The sequence below is a fragment of the Caretta caretta genome, chromosome 4 (genome assembly GCF_965140235.1).
Source record: "Caretta caretta isolate rCarCar2 chromosome 4, rCarCar1.hap1, whole genome shotgun sequence".
In the NCBI taxonomy this organism is placed as follows: domain Eukaryota; kingdom Metazoa; phylum Chordata; order Testudines; family Cheloniidae; genus Caretta; species Caretta caretta.
In genome coordinates this window covers 99989302-100007210 of record NC_134209.1, presented here as the reverse complement: position 1 = coordinate 100007210, position 17909 = coordinate 99989302, and the positions used below count along the sequence as shown (strand labels likewise).

The window sequence follows — 17909 nt, the reverse complement described above, 5'->3', positions numbered from 1 at the left end:
CTCTCCTTACTCATGAGAAGGCTATTGCTGCCCAGGCATCCACTGGTATCTCCCTGAGGCCCAGACAGCATGTGCTCCTGCAGCTACACAGAAGCAGAGAAAAGAGACTCCTGAGCCAGCTCACAGAAGCAGCTCACAGCTCCTGCAGCTACATAGCTCACAGCTCCTGCAGCTACACAGAAGCAGAGAAAAGACACTCCTGAGCCAGCTCACAGAAGCAGCTCACAGCTCCTGCAGCTACACAGAAGCAGAGAAAAGACACTCCTGAGCCAGCTCACACCTTGTTGCATTGTGGGCCACCATGGCAACTGGAGGGAAAGTGAGAGATTTACAAAGAGATGCCTGCCCCTTTACTTAGAATCACACAAGTATGTTTATGGTGAGATGAGGTGGACCCGTGTGACAATTTTTCCTGTCCCCATTGTTTCTCTCCTTTTCTCCATGTCCCGCTCCTAGTGTACTCTAATGCCCACAGGCTGGGAAACAGGTTTTTAAGTGCAGTTCTTATGTGTGAACTTGACAAGAAACATCGCAAGAGACTTTAAATAAGGTCTATGAAAGCATCTCCTCCAGTGCACATCGTTTGTCGGAGAGTAACAAGGGTGCTTATTTAAATAACATTCTCAGTTACCAAACTTGCAGTCTATGCTGAACCTGTGAAAGTCTGTGCAAGCTGACAGCTCTAGACATTGCTGCGTTACCTGTAAGAACTGCTGCGGGTGCTGCGTCAGCTGCGCTTGAGCCGACTGCTGAACTGTACTGAGCTGCTGCTGCTGCTGCTCTTGCTGACTCTGTTGCTGCTGCATTATTGACAATGTCTGTGGCTGCTGCTGTTGTGCAGCAAAAGTGGGGTAGGCAGTCACCACCTGTCCCATAAACATAGTGCTTGGTACCATTACCGCTCCACATGCTACAGGGGCAGTGACTAATTTTGTGACAAGCTGCTGACCTTGAGAAAATCTGTGAAAGGGAAAAGACACCAGGTGGTCTCATCAGCTTCGTTTGGGGAAAAAAATCTGCTTCAGGTACACTGGATGAACTTTCCTGTATTAATCTGATGAGGTAAGTGCCAGTTATCACGAACAGGGTCATTCAAGACAAACCCATTTTTCCTTTGCTTACTACAAACTAACAAACAAATTCAAACGCAATGGGCTACACGTTGCCTTCAAAGGCCCACCCCTCCACCGGTGCCTCAACACCACGAGTTTTAATGGAATTACAGGAGTATCTCTTTGCAAGTTTGGTCCTCAGACTACAGCACATGCACATGCCTACACTAAGTAAAACTGCATGAAACTGTTGGTTTAACTTTTGTCTCCTTTTCCGTAAGATCTGGTGACCACTAAAGCACAGAGAGCTCTAGCAAAATCATCTGAATGAACATTGCTCCTTTATATTTACCTGATCTGTCTGTCCTGGGTGAAAGTAGTTACTGCACCACTCTGGTTATTGTTTTGTGGTAAACTAGATGGAATCTGGACCACATTTCCTGTCGTTGGCTGGGAAATCACCATAGTGTTATATAAGGGGGCTGAAAGTGTATTCTGTGACTGATTGGTAAGAGAAGCCTGTTGATTGTGCCCACTAAGTATATTTTGTTGAGCATGCTAAGAAAGAAAAACATGTCATAAATTAATTGAATACCGCTGTAAAAACAAATACCCCTTTCAAACACAGAAGGCACAGCTTGCTTTGCAGGCATAAATAAAAATGCTGTACACTAACAGTTAATTATTGCTAATACTAAATGTTCTTATATATGCTTTATACTCTCAAAACACTGTACAAAATACAAAATAATTAATCCATTCCTACATCATCTTTGTGAGTGACGTAAATATATATTATTCCAGCTTTTACAGATGAGCAAACAAAGGTTAAATGATTTGTCCCAGGCCATGTAGTGAGTGTTAGTGCCAGGATTAGGATCCAGGAGTTTCTCAGTCCCAGCCCCATGCTCCTCTTCCAAAACTCTTATAACATTAGGAGAACTGCACAAAAAGGTGGAATGATGGGCCAGGCAGAACTGCAGGTGTAAGCATGCTCAGTCCCTGGAAGCGTTGGGTTGAGGGGAAGACAGAGAGCACGTCACTTTGCACTAGTCCAATCAGCTTTAGTGAGCTCTATGAAGGCACTTTATTGGGACTGAAGGCAACATAGATCACCATGACAAAAGGCTTTCAAGGGTGGTAGGAATAAAAAAACTAGGGATGTGTTAATGTGAGTAGGTAGGGGGTGGAAATCCTTAGGGCTCCAGAAACAGGATTCTTGACTAAAATGTTACATTTCTTTATTCATTCAAAGCCAAATGTTCCAAAGATATATTCACATTTTAACTGATCAAATACTATTATTTTAAAGGGACACCATTAACTTTCAATCTGAGTTAAAAAAAATTGAATTTAAAGTATTTTCAGGTATTACACCTGCCCTTATTGTCCCCTACCCAATTCTATGGCTTTACAGTCACATTTTACTACTTTTAAACATGTTCCTCTGCTGAATGAAAAGGCCACATGAAAAGGAAGAATGATTAGCTAAAGCCTGCTTTTGAGGATGGGTCCTTCCAAAAGAACTACTTGTTATTCACTGCTCATCATTTATACCTGAAAATTCTTCTATCAAGAGAAGACTATAAAATCTAAGCCTTTTCCTGAAAGAGAAAACAAAATATATTTCAACCCGAAACATTTAGGGTATGAACCTGTGTTTCTTGCACATTCAAAATGTCCACTGACTTCAATGAAAATTCTCTATATTGAATCACAGCAGGATCAGGCAGGCCCATAATGGGTTTCAATTTTGGTTCCATGTGATTATACTACCTAGCATAGGTACTTATGACAAACTTTACCTGTGTTGCTGTACTCTGCAAAGGCTGTTGCTGTATCATGTGCTGAGTACTAATATGCCCAGTGTTCATTCCGCCTTGAATTTGATTAGCCTGAACAACTTGACCTTGCATGTTTATTGGTGTAAGCTGCTGAATGTTAGAAGAATTTCCAGAAGTAAGCTGCACAGAACCAAAATTTAATCCAGGAGTTGATTGCTGCAAAAACATCTTTAAGAAAATCCACAAATTAGTTTTTTTTAAAACAAACTATTGATGGTTTAAAGTATTACTGAAAATTCTTAATACAATACCTTTGAAAAACAATTGAAGACAGAAATACTGTTTAACTGTAGGTGCCAGAGGCTTTATGAGTGTACTATAAGCAATGGATAACGCACGATTAAAATCTCTTATACCAGTTTCGTTCTGGATTAATGTAATTCAATATTTAACAGAGATACAGTAGTGTAACTCTGGTGTGAAGAGGATTAGATCCCTACATATTTAGTTTAAGATTTGCATTTAAAGAAGTACAAAGACAGCTTGTACAAAATTTTGAAAAAGACAACATTAATTAGAAACTGCATTTCTCTTTCCAATATCTCCAGCAGTTTAGTGAAATGAAGGCAATGATGGGAAAATAATTTTATAACTGACAGATCCGAATACTATACATAATTTCTTCCCTGGAAATTGACAGTCTGTAGCAACAATCTATAAGGCAGGGCTTTCCCAGTATTATCCATTTTGACTAGATTGGTGGAGTTCAGCATGTAGAAACTCATTTAAGTCCTTACTAAAAAGTCAGTGTTAATCCAACTGTAACTCACCTGAAGCCCTTGACCATGGACCATTTGAAGCTGTTCTTGAATCTTACGCAACTCTTCTTGCTGCCGATGAATATTTGCCTCTATCATTCGTGTTCTTTGCTCCAGCTGGTCCTTTAGGTGCTGCATGGCTCCCAATTGGGCTGAAAACTGAAACATAGGCTGCAGAGCCATGTATAGGTTAAAAGAGTTTGAATCAGAAACAGACAAACTTGACCTAAAAAAGGTAAATCATCCCTTCATAGTAGCAATGGGAACCAAGCCCTATCTAGGAACATGCTACACTTGTTGTCTACCACAATCTCTAGGCCAGTGGTGCCCAAACTTTTCCTCTTGTGATCCCCCTTATCAGTAATGGAATCTGTCTGTGCCCCCCCTCCATTACTCCACAGTTGGCTCAGCAGAGAGGCTGGCCTGAAGGCGGAGCTGGGGGCAGAACTGGCGATAGGGGAGGAGCTGGGGCTTGAGGGGAGCTGGCACAGGGGCGGAAATGGAATGAAGGCAGAGCTGAGCTGGGGGAAGAGCATAGGACGGAGTGGAACTGCATCTGGGGCTAGAGCTGTGGGCGGAGTGGAGCTGTGGCTGAGGTTGAAGCTGGGCTATGGGCAGGGCAGGAGGCAGAGTGGAGTTGCAGCTGGTGCCGGAGTTGGGTTGGGGGTGAAGCAGGGGGAGGAGCGGAGCTGTAGCTGGGGCTGGAACTGGTCTGGGGGCAGAGTGGAGCTGTGGCTGGGATCGAAGCTGGTCTGGGGGCAGAGTAGGGCTGGGTGGTGCTCCATCTCCAGCACCCATGCAGGGCCCCACCACGCCCCCCCCTCCAAAAAAAAAGTTTCTCTACCCCCCCCAGGAAGGGACATATCCAATAGTTTGGGGAGCACTACTCTAGGCACAATTACTTAGTTATGAAAAGTTCTGAGATTAAACATTAAATGTATGTGTCAGAGAACTCCTGAACAAAATAACCCAAACAAACAAAAGACACACACCAACACGCAACTGCCCTGCACACAGGTCAACCTCTCAGCAAAAAGCCTGAGCAATTAGATGGGTTTACAATGTAACCTGAAGACATAAAAACTCAGCTGTATATCTCTAGGGACTGTCAGCATCAGCTGACTTCAGCTGTTCCGGACAGGGCATGGAGGATACAGTCTCTAAGATAACCAGGACAAAAGCCACGTAGGCTATTACAGATCCCCACTGCCATGCCAGAACATTGTGCATCTCCCCTCCTTCCCACCAGAGCACGAATTCAATATTAATCTGATTTTATACTTAGGGCTGGATTTTTAAAACAGATTTTAACTGTTAACAGTGACAATTTGTGTAAGATTTGTGTCATTAGCAAATCAGGTACTTAAGTTTATACTAAATAAACTGCAACAACAATTATTTGCATCCAGCAAAATTGGCTAAAAATCAATTGTTACATTCATTTTGGGAGAAGTTTACCTTAATTAGGCATAAGACAGAATGCAAGTAAAGATGACTGCATAAAATAAACTTCTATCACACAGTTCAGTTAATGAGAAAGTCCTTAATGCCCTATTCCTAAATGGGGTTATTTGCTGAAAGAACCTGTCAATAAATATACAAAACTAATCCATACCTGGGACATGCCTGGCTGGATCTGTAAAGTTGCAGGTTGAGACATCATTGGCTGTGCTAATGGTTGTCCAACAGACTGGGCATTTAAGGACTAAGATTTAAAAGCATACCATAATTATCCAACAGAACTCGTCTCATAATAGATATAACTAAATTATTTAAGAGAAACTGTTTTAAGAGAAACTGTCAATTCCAAGATGGCACAACAGTACATTGTTAAAACACACTTTTATATAACACAAGGCCAACAGAAATGTATCTACATTTATTTTTAATATTTCAAGGGGATAATAGTCTTTAAGCAAGTAAATGTTCCCTGCGATGTTTGAAACCAAAATATTGCAGCATTGTGAACATCCGGGTACAAGTGATTACATGGGGTATCTTTGTTCAAGTTATGATATATGTCAGAAATAAATAAAGAATACATATAGTGAAAGGGAAAAGGGAATTTTAAACCTGTAATAATTGAAAGGTGGTGTTAGTAAGTAAAGATACTTGTTTTCAAACATTTTTAAGTTAACAGCATCCTTTTATTCCCCTTCTAAATCATCTCAAACCAACAATAAACCTGCCTCAAATCACAGTCAATGAACAGCTCATAGCAGAGGGCATGTATGGGATTTTCTAATATTATCAGGATTTCAGGAACTATATGAAACTATTCCATAACTTTGTTATTGGATGGGTTATACCTAGTTTATGAAAAATTGTATGAGAAAGAAAGCATAGATTTATGCATGTTGTAACAGGGTGACTTTGCCCTTTAAGGGCTAGAGGTCTGGAGACAGTCAACCCTAGTTAATAAGGAAGCACACCTGAGCAAGGACCAGCTCATTCACCTATAAAAATGCAGCAGGAAGCTGCAGAGCGAGAATTCTCAGGGAGACTAGAATGCACAACAGAGGCTGCTGGGAACAAGTAGGCTCCCTCAGAAAAACCTGGAACTTGGGGAGCGAGACTACAGGCAGGAAAGGTCTGGAAGTGACCTGATAATGGGGTAAACCAATGAACTTAAGGAAGGACCTGAGAACTTTATTTTGAATGTTTATTAATTTAATAAACCAGACCCTGAGGAGGCATATGAATAGACAAAAGTGTTTGAGAGTTACTCCAGAAGCCCCCTGAAAGGGGATACTGCGGCAGGGGTCCAATTTCAGGGTTGCCTGAGGCAGGGGTCATGGGAGACGGTCACCCAATGACACACATGCTTAACTATATGTAGGGTCCTAACAAATTCACAGCCATGAAAAATGCATCATGAACCATGAAATCTGATTTCCCCAATGAAATCTGGCTACTGTAGGGAAGGGGGGCTCCTACTGTGCGCTGGGCTCCAGATGGTAGTCCTGGCTGTGCTGGGACTTCCTCTTCCCCTGCAGGGGCCACCCACAGGGCTGGGTCAGACCCACCTCCAGGAACCTCCCCTGGCTTCAGGAAGCTCCACAGCTGCTGGCTGGGAGTCCAGCTCTGAAGGCAGTGCCAAAGTAAGGGTGGCACACTCCTGGAGGTGGGTCTGATCTGGCCTCAGGAAGTCCTGTCCCTCCCCAGCTCCACTAGGACTAGCAGCTGGAGCCTGGTGCATGGTAGGAGACCCCAGCAGTGGTGCCCCCAGTCCTGCCCCTCCCCAGCTCCAGGCGCAGTGCTCGGGGGCTAAAGGGGCCTTGAGCTGGCTGTGTGTGTGTTGGAAGAACAGTGCCCCCCTGACCACAGGGCCCTCAGCAGTCGCTCACCCATAAGGCCAGCCCTGCTCCCTCCAAAAGTGACAGCCCCCTCCATACCCTGCAACCCTCAAATCTGCGCTGCTACTGACGGCAGCGCTGGCTTTAGAGCTGGGCTCCCAGTCGGCAGCTGCTGCTCTCTGGCTGCCCAGTTCTGAAGGCAGTGCCCCTGCCAGCAGCAGCACAGAAGTAAGGGTGACAATCCCATGATCCCCTCCCCATGACCCCCTTTTGGGTCAGACCCCCACAGTTACAACACTGAAATTTCAGATGTAAACATCTGAAACCGTTAAATTGACTATTTAAAAAATCCTATGACCATGAAATTGACCTAAATGGACCATGAATTTGGTAGGGCCCTAACTATATGAGTAGTCACAGTTAGTTTAACGTGTAAAATTAAACACATGCATAAGCAGTTGTGTAAGTAATCTTGATCATGCAATCTTGGCAATCAAGTACCCAGACTGAAAATATTTTCACTTCCAGATCAAACTCTATGCTTTAAGGAAAAAAATGTAAAGTTTACTGTAGATTTAAACATTTTCATTTACAAGTGAAATAAATGGATTTTACAGAGACCCTCCTCTGAAGAGTTACCTGACTACTAAGTGATGACCTCCTTGGTGCAGTCTTTTCATGCCCAGGTAAGTTTTGTCTTGGAGGAGTGCTAGTGTCCATTGTCATCTTTGTTGGTGTTGCTAATGATGATCAATGTAAAAGCGAAAACACATTTTGTTAATAATAAGCCAGATCCTATAACTCCATATACGAAAATATCAAAGGGAGTTTTGCCTGAGCAAAAGCTTCAAGCACATTTTTCAGAAGTACATTTCTATCAGTTGTATAGGTCTGATTGTATGAAATAAGATTTTATTTTAATATCCGATGTTTCAAATGGGTCTCTACTGGGCAACATTTAAATGTAGAACTCTCTGGATAAACCTGGTACCGTCAGGCTGCTGCACTACCATTAGTTAAGCCATTGAGAGGGACATTTTTAAATTCAGTGTTTCATTCAGATATATTAATAAAGTATTTTAAAAGTTTTAAAATGCATTATTTCAATAAAAACACAGCAAAAAAGGACAGATAGAGTCTCCCCTAATAAGGCAATTATGTTTTCAATGGTTAGCACTTACATGAAGGATCTGACACTGCAGTATGAGAAGATTTCCTCGAACTCCTAGAGGAAGCAGAAGGTGTACCGCTGTGATCAAATCTTTCCAATGCTTCTTTGAGGCTGACCGTGTTTATATGATTATCAGATCCGGAGTCCTGATTCTGAAAGGGTACAAATAAAAATGATTTTATTTGATGGTTCAGCACATAGACATTAAATATTTCAGTTGGCAAACACAGCTGAGCAAATTAAACAAACATCTGGGCCAATCAAACCTCTGACAGATAAAACTGCAGACAAAACTATGTCCTTTTATACTCTACAAGTTTAAGTTGATGGAGTTTCCATTTATGGGGTTTGTAAAGAAAGGAGAGACAAAGCCATGAAAACCCAGAGTCCAAAGATATGCAGGCAAATCCTGCAACTCTGAGTTCTACACCAGTCCTGTGTTGCTGCACAGACTTCCTTCCCCCTCCAGCAACAAAACTCACTTCCTACTCCTGTGTACTCTCTTTCTCTCTTGGAGGAGCGAGAAGCCATGCAGGCATGTCCCCTTCTGCTGATTTCCCTCCCTCTTCCTCCCTTATCTGTTCCTTGTTTTTTCAGATGGAAGGGGACCATATAATAAAAAAATCTTTTTTATTTGTATTTTATTTGATTTATTTGTACAAATCTTTGTGTTTGTATTTAACACTATGGGTCCCCAATCCTAACTGGGACCTCTGTATGCTACTGGAATACATATAATAAACCTAAAAATAATAAAGAAGAACTCCAAGGTGGCATGTTGTGAAGCAGTCACCTTTCCTACATCTTCTTAGGCATGAGATAATATTTCATAGTTAAAAAAGCATCACATTAGCAGTAGCATCAGAGGATAAAAACTTTCCTACCTTCTGATTAAAAAATAAATAAATCAAACATACAGCAATACAAGGGGACCATATAATAAAAAAAAGTTAGGAAGCTCACTTTATTTGCTGCTATCTCTGGAAGAGACTCTTCAATACCAAGTTCTCGCCGTCTTTCTGCTCGAACTTCTGCATAACTATAAAAGAACAAACCACATTTATTATGCCTCATCCAAATGGTTTTTACAATAATGTCTTAAAATGTGACCTCCTCAGACATGCTGTTTTGCTCATGGAATAAAGGGTATAAACACTCAGGAGGCATTACAATGTCTTTGCAAATTACTATTAGTTAAAATCTTTCCAATGCTTTAAAAACATCAGCAATACAGTTGCCAATTAAGAGAGCTTCTCTAAAATTAATAAAAAACAACTGTTACCTTACTACAGTGTGTGTACAGACAATAAACTCTGGCCTGGAATTCCACTGATGATAAGTAATATAGTAATGTGTTTGTAGCCAAATCCATTGCTGCCCCTTTGTCAGGAACCTGTAATAACATGACTTCCCTTTCCCGTATTGCATTACTAGAAGATAAAAAAGAATAAGACTTCTTTGCTTTCACATGTTATGTGAATACTGTGACGCAGTGGTAATTCAATTATTCACTAAATCTAAACTAAAAGATCTTCACCTGAATTTGTCTGGCATTAGGACAATGACTAAAAAGAGGAACTACTATTTCAAGTACTACCCACAATGGAAGAGAAGGCTTTTCAGTAAGTTATATTACAAATTTTTTCAGCTACAGCAGCCATGAATTTGTAATTTCTTTATATTAGATGGCTGTATTATGAGACCACATCTCAGGCGCCTGTATATAAATGAACCATAAACATTTTGCAGCACAAAACTGTGGTCTTGCCACAAAAAGTATCACTTGAGTGATGCAGGATTTCAGTAAATATCCTGCCCTCTCCACACAATTCAGTATAATTAACAAGACTTTCACATAACATACAGATGTTTAATTGAGTATGGTTTTTGTAGCACAGAGTTTTGACATTTACTTACAGTGTTCGTGACATTTTGCCAGATTTTCTAGGTCATCTACATGATAGTAATCATAGCCCGATGTCCCCAGAACTTCGAATGGTAAATAGCCTATTATTGGAGGTGCCCTAGTTAATATAGAAGTTAATGTTACTTTACTTTAACATATAAAAACAATAAAATCAGTCTCATTCTAGTTCATGTTTACAATATGTTCTCCAAAATAAAACAAACATCCCAACTCGGATTATGAATAGTCAGTGCTGGTTAGAGTTTTCTGAAGATTACAGCCAGAATGCTACTATGTACTACTTTATTATAAGGAATGGCACCTGTGATCCAAGAATAGGAACTTCCATTCTAAGCTATGTCTAGATGTAAACTCTTCATTGGGTTCTTCAACAGTGCACATTTCCTAAAAAACAACAACAAAAAAGTCTCTCAAATCTGCTCTATTCTAATTTAGAAGCTCCTATGAAATTCAGACTTACCCAAAGTAGGCAGATAAATCCACAAGAATGTAGCTTTAAAAGTTATTTTTAGGCACTTTTATCGTTTTTATGTATTTAAAGCAGACTGAGCTAGAATCTGATCTCAATTGCACTAGCTCTAAACTGGCATAACTCAACTGACGTCAATGAGTAATGCTGGTGTAAGGTCAAAATCAAACCCAATATTAATGACATTGGAAAATGCACTGAAATCAATGGCTTTTGAGGTTGCTTCAAACTGTAACGAACTGCAAAAAACTTCTCTGACAGTGTCATAAATGTGGAGGACACTCCTAGGTGAAAGTAGTGTAGACCAGATGTCTGCATTGTTTTGGATCAAAAGTTTGTTTCTACTTTATTGGTAGGGTCCTATTATTGGTAATTGCAGAATACTATATCTTGCTCCGATTTGTGTATAATGCACATCTGTGCCCTCAACTGATCTTATGTTTCTTACAATAAACTCTGTATGCTGGACAAGTTAACCACTTATTTTCCAGTTTCCATTGTAATTCTTTAGTAAAGCTGCAGCCACAGGCCTTGAACCATAGATTATATAAGTGTTTATTTTGACTAGCATTGGAATGGCACCGGGCTGCACTTGGCAAAGTCCCTATAATTAATATCTACTCTGTACTTAAAAGCTAGTTTCCAACATGAATTAATAGCTATGCAAATGTTCCCTGTTTACACAAAATTTTTTTTTTTTTGCTGTCTATCAGCATTAGAGCAAAATGCAAACTGATTTACTAACTAAAACATGGCTATCAGTTGGCTAATAAAAGGCCTACAGGATTTGGCCCAATGCCACATTGCAGCAAAACCATGAGCAGACATACACAAAATACCACATTTTATTAGAAACCTTAATTTTTAGACACTCAATTATACACCGTGAAAAGGGAATCAAAATGTGACCCTCACACTACTTTGCTGAGTAAAATGGCTGTACTCCTCTTTTTAAACATCTGACACACAGATTACTTTATATTTATTAGCCAAATAAAAAATAAATAGTAGAACAAGTCTCTCTACAACTCTGCTTAGGGAAAGAAAACTCCTGACAGACATACTGTACTGATCAAAAGTTTAATCATTTTAATTGTTAACTAGTAATTCAGTAAGTTCTGCAAAACACTTAATATTCATGGAAACTTCAAATGAAGTTGCTCAACACTTCACCTCATATGTTGTGTAAAATGTGTAGAGGCAAAAATATATGATTTCACATAAAAAGGTTAATGACAGCTTTTAGTAGCAGTATGTAAAGTGGTACAGTCACATTGAAAGTTTCATGATCTGAGCACACGTACGTGTTTACCAAGTGTCGTAAACACTTGTTTTCACTTGTGCAGAAGAAAATCCCAAACGTACCTTGATAAACTGAGGTGTAGCTAACCTAACTGTAGCTACAAAGCAAACTCTGTCTTCATATGAAGGCCGCTGGGGCCGCTGGATAGTTCCTTCATAACCGTTGTGCGCGGAGTTGGGGACTGAAGGAGATGGGGTGGGGGGAAGATGGAGAGGGAGAAGAGTTAGGTTATGGCTACACTAGAGAGCTTACAGCAGCACAGCTGTACCAATGCAGCTGCGCCATTGTAAGCTCTCAAGTGTTGCTGCTCTAGGCCAATGGAAGAGAGTTCTCCTGTTGACTTAACTAATCCACCCCCAATGAGCAGCGGTAACTGTGTTGGCAGGAGAAACTCTCCCACAGACATAGCAGTGTATACACCAGCACTTAGGTCACTGGTGGATTATTCACACCCTTGAGTGACATAAGTTATACCAACGTAAGTGGTAGTGTGGACATAGCCTTAGTTACAAAATGTGCATGGAGGCACAAAGGAGGCAAAACCCCTAACATTAACCTACTGTAAAATACTATAAATTTACTATGAATTATGAGCAAAGCTACATTTAAAAATACATACATGTGGCATATAATTTAATAGTACTAGTCATATCCATGTTATCAAAACCAGCAAGGGACTTCTCTAACAACTAAAATTAGAGTCCAGCTACTTAAATATAGTCATGGACAACAGATGGCTTTAGGAAACCAATAAAAGCTATAGAATTGCTTCTTAATACCTATTTTAATTGGCTAGATTATTTTAGACTACTTGTTAACAAATGGTTTAAAATTTCTAAATTTTTCATCAGGTTTTTTCATTTTTGGTCCCAATGAAGTAACGAGAGAAAACTATTACAGTAACCTTTTCCTCCTGAATCCTGAGGTAAAGCTTTCTTTTCTAGACTTTGCTCAGCTCAAGAGAACATCAACCAGTTTATTGATGGAACAGTGCAGGGGCCCACTAATCCTCCTACATGATCAAGTATAGACAGCCAGTAGAGAACAAGTAAATTGCTCCTATAGAATGTCATTGCTTAAAATCTTTTACCTACATAATACCAATCTGATATAATCTGGGTTACACAATATATCCTAATGGAATATTTTATGTTAAATTTCTTGTCAAAACTGATAAGTTCTACAGCATTTAGGACTTTTCTATCTCCTGCACTGTCTTCCAAATGCAGAATATTTATAACATTCTAATTTGCTTACAAAACATAACAATTTAGGCAGCCTCATCCACACATTTATCTTTTGAGAGCTCAATTTATCTCATACTCTGCAGGAAAAACAGTGCAGTTAAGAGATAAAATCCCCTGCCCTTCTGATACCATATAAAAAACCCAACCAGACGCTGTGGTTTTGTTCTAAGTGTTATATGAAGGATAATTGTTGATTAAAGCACAGGACTGAGTGTAAAGTGGAGATGTAGGTTCTAATTCTGAACCCACTGGAAGCCAATGACAGCTGCACGTATTCAATAACTCTAAAAGAAATCAAGTTAATTAGTAATATACCTAGATATGGATTTAGGCACTTAAAAACACTGGCCTAAATTTTTCTTTACCTCACATCTGCTCTTGTGTAAAATGCTCATTAAAGTGTTTTACAAACATTAACACTCTTTAATGGAAGGAGTTCTAGAGCTGCAAGGTCCTATTTTTATTTTACTTTCACCGGCTCAGACATTACTGTCTACAATATAATACCAAATATAAAGAATTATTATTTTTTCAGTAATGCTAAGTATAAACAACACAACCTGTATCATGGTCTAGTATCTTTCAAAATAAATACCAAAATATTTTAAATATTATCACTAAGTTTTCACAAAACTTTCCTAATGTATAAACCTTTGGAAAGTGCCTTTAATTTTAGCCACATTACAGTGAAGCATATCTTACCATTATTCAAAGACTTGAAATTTCCAATAAACTTTACATATTCGTATGTAGGTGGTTCTTTTGGGTCTATTGTTCCTCGCAGCATATGGCAACAGAATTCTAGTTGATTTTTTGCTGAAACAATGTAATGAAAAGGTAGCTTACATGATGAAACATACACCAATAGAGATTCATATAAAAGCGATAATAATTAGCATACCTATTGCATAAAAGAGACAAGATAGGTGAGGTAATATCTTTTATTGGACCAACCTCTGTTAGTAGAAGGTACAAGCTGTTGAGATACAGATCTCTTCTTCAGGTCTGAGGAAGGAAATCAGAGTCTCTGAACTAAATACAAGTTGGGATAGATTGTTACGCATAAGGGGTAAGCATGTTGAAGGAAGACACTTGAAAAAGAATTGTGCAAATGAGGGTTAAATTGTGATGCATAAGGGGTGTGATGTGGGAGTGTTACAAATTGTTGTAATAAGCCATAAAACCAGTGTCCCTGTTGAGTCCATGATTTTGATGTCTAGCAGGGTTATGAATTTTAGTTCCCAGGCTCACTTTTGAAGGTGCTATGCCAGTTTTCTTTGAGGATGCGTATTAAAAGATCAGATACTGAGTGATTGCACTGTGAAAAGTGTCTGCCCATAGCTGACAGGGTGTTTTTATCTTTTATCATTTTTCTGTGTGAGTTCATTTGAGAGCACGATTGTCTGTTTCACTCAAATAGCTGTTATTGGGGCTTTGGTGTGCTGAAAAATTGGAAAACATCCAGCGGAGGGCAACAAAAATGATTAGGGGACTGGAACACGTGACTTATGAGGAAAGGTTGAGGGAACTGGGATTGTTTAGTCTGCAGAAGAGAAGAATGAGGGGGGATTTGATAGCTGCTTTCAACTACCTGAAAGGGGGTTCCAAAGAAGATGGATCTAGACTGTTCTCAGTGGTAGCAGATGACAGAACGAGGAGTATTGGTCTCAAGTTGCAGTGCGGAAGGTTTAGGTTGGATATTAGGAAAAACTTTTTCACTAGGAGGGTGGAGAAGCACTGGAATGCGTTACCTAGGGAGGTGGTGGAATCTCCTTCCTTAGAAGTTTTTAAGGTCAGGCTTGACAAAGCCCTGGCTGGGATGATTTAGTTGGGGAATGGTCCTGTTTTGAGCAGGGGGTTGGACTAGATGACCTCCTGAGGTCCCTTCCAACCCTGATATTCTATGATTCTATGAATGAATACACCACACATGATAGGCATGTGTAGAACCCATGCATCTTGAAAGGTATGTTGTGGGGGGTATTGATTGTCGTAGAAATGGAGATATATCTGCAAGTTTTGCATCTGTTGTTCCAACGGTCTGGTGCTCCTTTGCGTTAGTGTGTCCTGGTTTGGAGGGGATGCAGGGGAGGGTGGGGAGAGGGCTTGCTCCTGATGAGGTTGGAGTGTTGTTTTTGAAGGCCAGAAGAGGGGATTCAGGAAAGATTTCTTCCATCAGCTCCTCCTCAAGGAATTCTTTCACAACTAAGACACCACCACCCAAAACTACTACAATTCCACTGACAGGTATAAGAAAAAAGAATCATCTGACAGGACACCCCCACCCCTCCGTGGATAAAATGAAATCCTCCACAAACCTTACAGCACCACAGTCTTCCTACTACCAAAAGGACAAATATTCCTTAAACCTGATGTCAATGAGGCCAACTTCTCATTTAACAACAAACATTTTCTCCAAACCATGGGAACAGCCATGGGTACTAACATGGCTCCCCAATATACCAACCTTCTCATGTGCCCATTTGAGGAAGAATATCTGGAAAAATGTACCACAAAACCATCAACATACCTGAGATACAGAGATATTGATGATATTTTCATACTCTGGACAGAAGACCCAAACTCCCTCACAGATTTTCATCACAACTTCAACCAGAACCACCCATTGATCAAACTATCTCTAAAACGCTTCCACATCAGCATCAACTTCCTGGACACCATGATCAGATTCAACAATGGACTCCTATAAACAGCTATCCACAAGAAACCCATGGATCACCACATTTATCTCCACAGATCTAGAAACAGCCCCAGACTCACCAAAAAATCTGTTATCTACTGCCAGCCACTCAGATACCAGAGAACTTGCTCTGAAGAGAAAGTCCGGAATACACTCCTAAATACACATAAAACTGCCTTCACTAAACAAGAACACTCCATTAGAGAAGTAGATTGCATCATGAAAGACCCATCCAAATCCCCCAGAGAACCTGCTTCAGTAGAGCAAAAAACCAACCAAACAAAAACACCCCACGGACCGCACACCTCTAGCTCTCACCTATCACCCCACACGGGAACCCATAAGGGGTACCATCAAACAATTACACCTGTAGTTGATGGGGACCATATCCTGAAAGAAATCTTTCCTGAACCCCTCTTCTGATCTTCAAACAATCCCACCAAGCTAATCATGTGAAGCAAGCTCCCCACAAACCAGAACTCACCAACTCAAACTGGCACCAGACTGCTAGAACAGATGCAAAGCCTGCAGACATATCATCACTTCTATGATGATCACCCCCCGACACAACGTAACTTTCAAAATTCATGGGTCCTAAACATGCTTGTCATAACATGTGGTGTACCTCATCCAGTGCATCAAATGCCTCAATAATAACTTTGTGGGTGAAACCCGATATCACTATGGTCTTAAATAAACTCACACAGAAAAATGATAAAAGACAAAAATACCATATCACCTGTGGGTGGACACTTTTCACAGAGCAATCGCTTCCTGTCTGATCTTTCAATACTCATCCTCAAAGGAAACCTGCATAGCACCTTCAAAACTGAGCCTGGGAACTTAAATTCATAAATCTGCTAGACACCAAAAACTATAGATTCAATAGGGACACTAGTTTTAGGGCTCATTACAATAATTTGTAACACACCCCACTGCCTGCTATCCCTAATCACCTTCGTCAAACCCCCTATGAATAACAATATAACCCTCAATTGCAGATTTCCTTTCAAGTGGCTTCCAACAACATGCCTTATCCCTTTCCCCTTATGCTTAGCAATCTGTCCCAACTTGTATTTAGCTCAGACACTCTGATTTCCTTTCCTAGGAAGAAGAGGTTGGTATAGCTCAAAAGCTTGATCTTTCCACTGACAGAAGTTGGTCCAATAAAAGATAATACTTCACCTACTTTGTGTCTCTCATATCCTGGGACCAACATGGCAACAACACTACTGCAAACAACATATTTAATAAAGAATTTACTATAAATGCTGCGATGGAAAAAAAATGGCTGTGGCATTTTATTTTTTTCCAACATGGAATTACCCAATGTAGTGGATAGGAAACTATGGGATTTGTGTTTGGAAGGGCTCAGCAGCACTCACTCTCCATACTTCAGCTTTATAGAGAAGCCACAGAAGAGTGGAACTCCTACAAGGGAAGTTTCCATGGACAGCGGCCTAATGGGAAGTGCCTGGAAGTATGATTCCAATTGTGTATGACGTAATAGGTCTTCATCTTCTCCAGCTGCTATGATTATGTGACAATAAATTATAAACAGAAATACTTTCTCTGTGTTTTGGAAATATTTATGACATGCAATGTTATTTGGTCACTGGGAAATTTTAAAATAAAATATTGATTTACTTCAGAGAATAAAATGACTATGAATTATCTTTTTCCTTTAAGGCTGTAAGTTTCACCCTGAAATCCCATATGCATTTACTTCCACTGAAACCGAGTTGCCCATATAAAGACTCTATGATAAGACTCCCACATCGAGCAGATTTTTTAGCAATACAACTTACATTTTAAATATTCTTGTGTCAATGAATCACTTTCCAGCAGATGAGTAGACAGTATTTTATAAACCTCTGAATGTTCCCCCTCTGGGATAAAATTAAATATACTCTGATCCACAAGATCAGACTGAAAAAGAAAAAAAGATTTCAGAAACATTTTAATAATGCAAGACATGACATCTTTGCAAAGCCCATTGTTTTAATGTAAAACAATTAAAGAGGTCAAGGATGAGAAAACAAACATACAAAAACAGTATAGATTTAGCAAAACCATCTTCTGAGGCACAAAATACCATTTTGCAAGAAGTGATCAGCTCTTGATTGCACAGATTTTTGACA

The 17909-nt window shown here is 39.9% G+C and overlaps 1 protein-coding gene across 11 annotated transcripts in view; it reads right to left on the bottom strand.

The window, feature by feature from the left end:
• The window catches only part of CLOCK (clock circadian regulator), a 95382-nt gene that overhangs the window by 9172 nt on the left and 68301 nt on the right, over positions 1–17909 (bottom strand). For 10 of the 11 annotated variants that reach the window (XM_075127914.1, XM_048848266.2, XM_048848264.2 and 7 more), the window contains 15 exons: positions 17577–17697; positions 14022–14072; positions 13770–13883; positions 11883–12001; positions 10350–10432; positions 10039–10145; positions 9404–9551; positions 9085–9160; positions 8132–8273; positions 7590–7690; positions 5270–5359; positions 3667–3825; positions 2858–3064; positions 1405–1610; positions 702–960 (listed from right to left, as the gene is read on the bottom strand). In XM_075127914.1, the coding sequence (XP_074984015.1) occupies positions 702–960; positions 1405–1610; positions 2858–3064; positions 3667–3825; positions 5270–5359; positions 7590–7690; positions 8132–8273; positions 9085–9160; positions 9404–9551; positions 10039–10145; positions 10350–10432; positions 11883–12001; positions 13770–13883; positions 14022–14072; positions 17577–17697 (1983 nt within the window). The remainder of the gene's footprint in view (positions 1–701; positions 961–1404; positions 1611–2857; positions 3065–3666; positions 3826–5269; positions 5360–7589; positions 7691–8131; positions 8274–9084; positions 9161–9403; positions 9552–10038; positions 10146–10349; positions 10433–11882; positions 12002–13769; positions 13884–14021; positions 14073–17576; positions 17698–17909) is intronic. The other variant, XM_048848270.2, reaches the window with a different exon arrangement.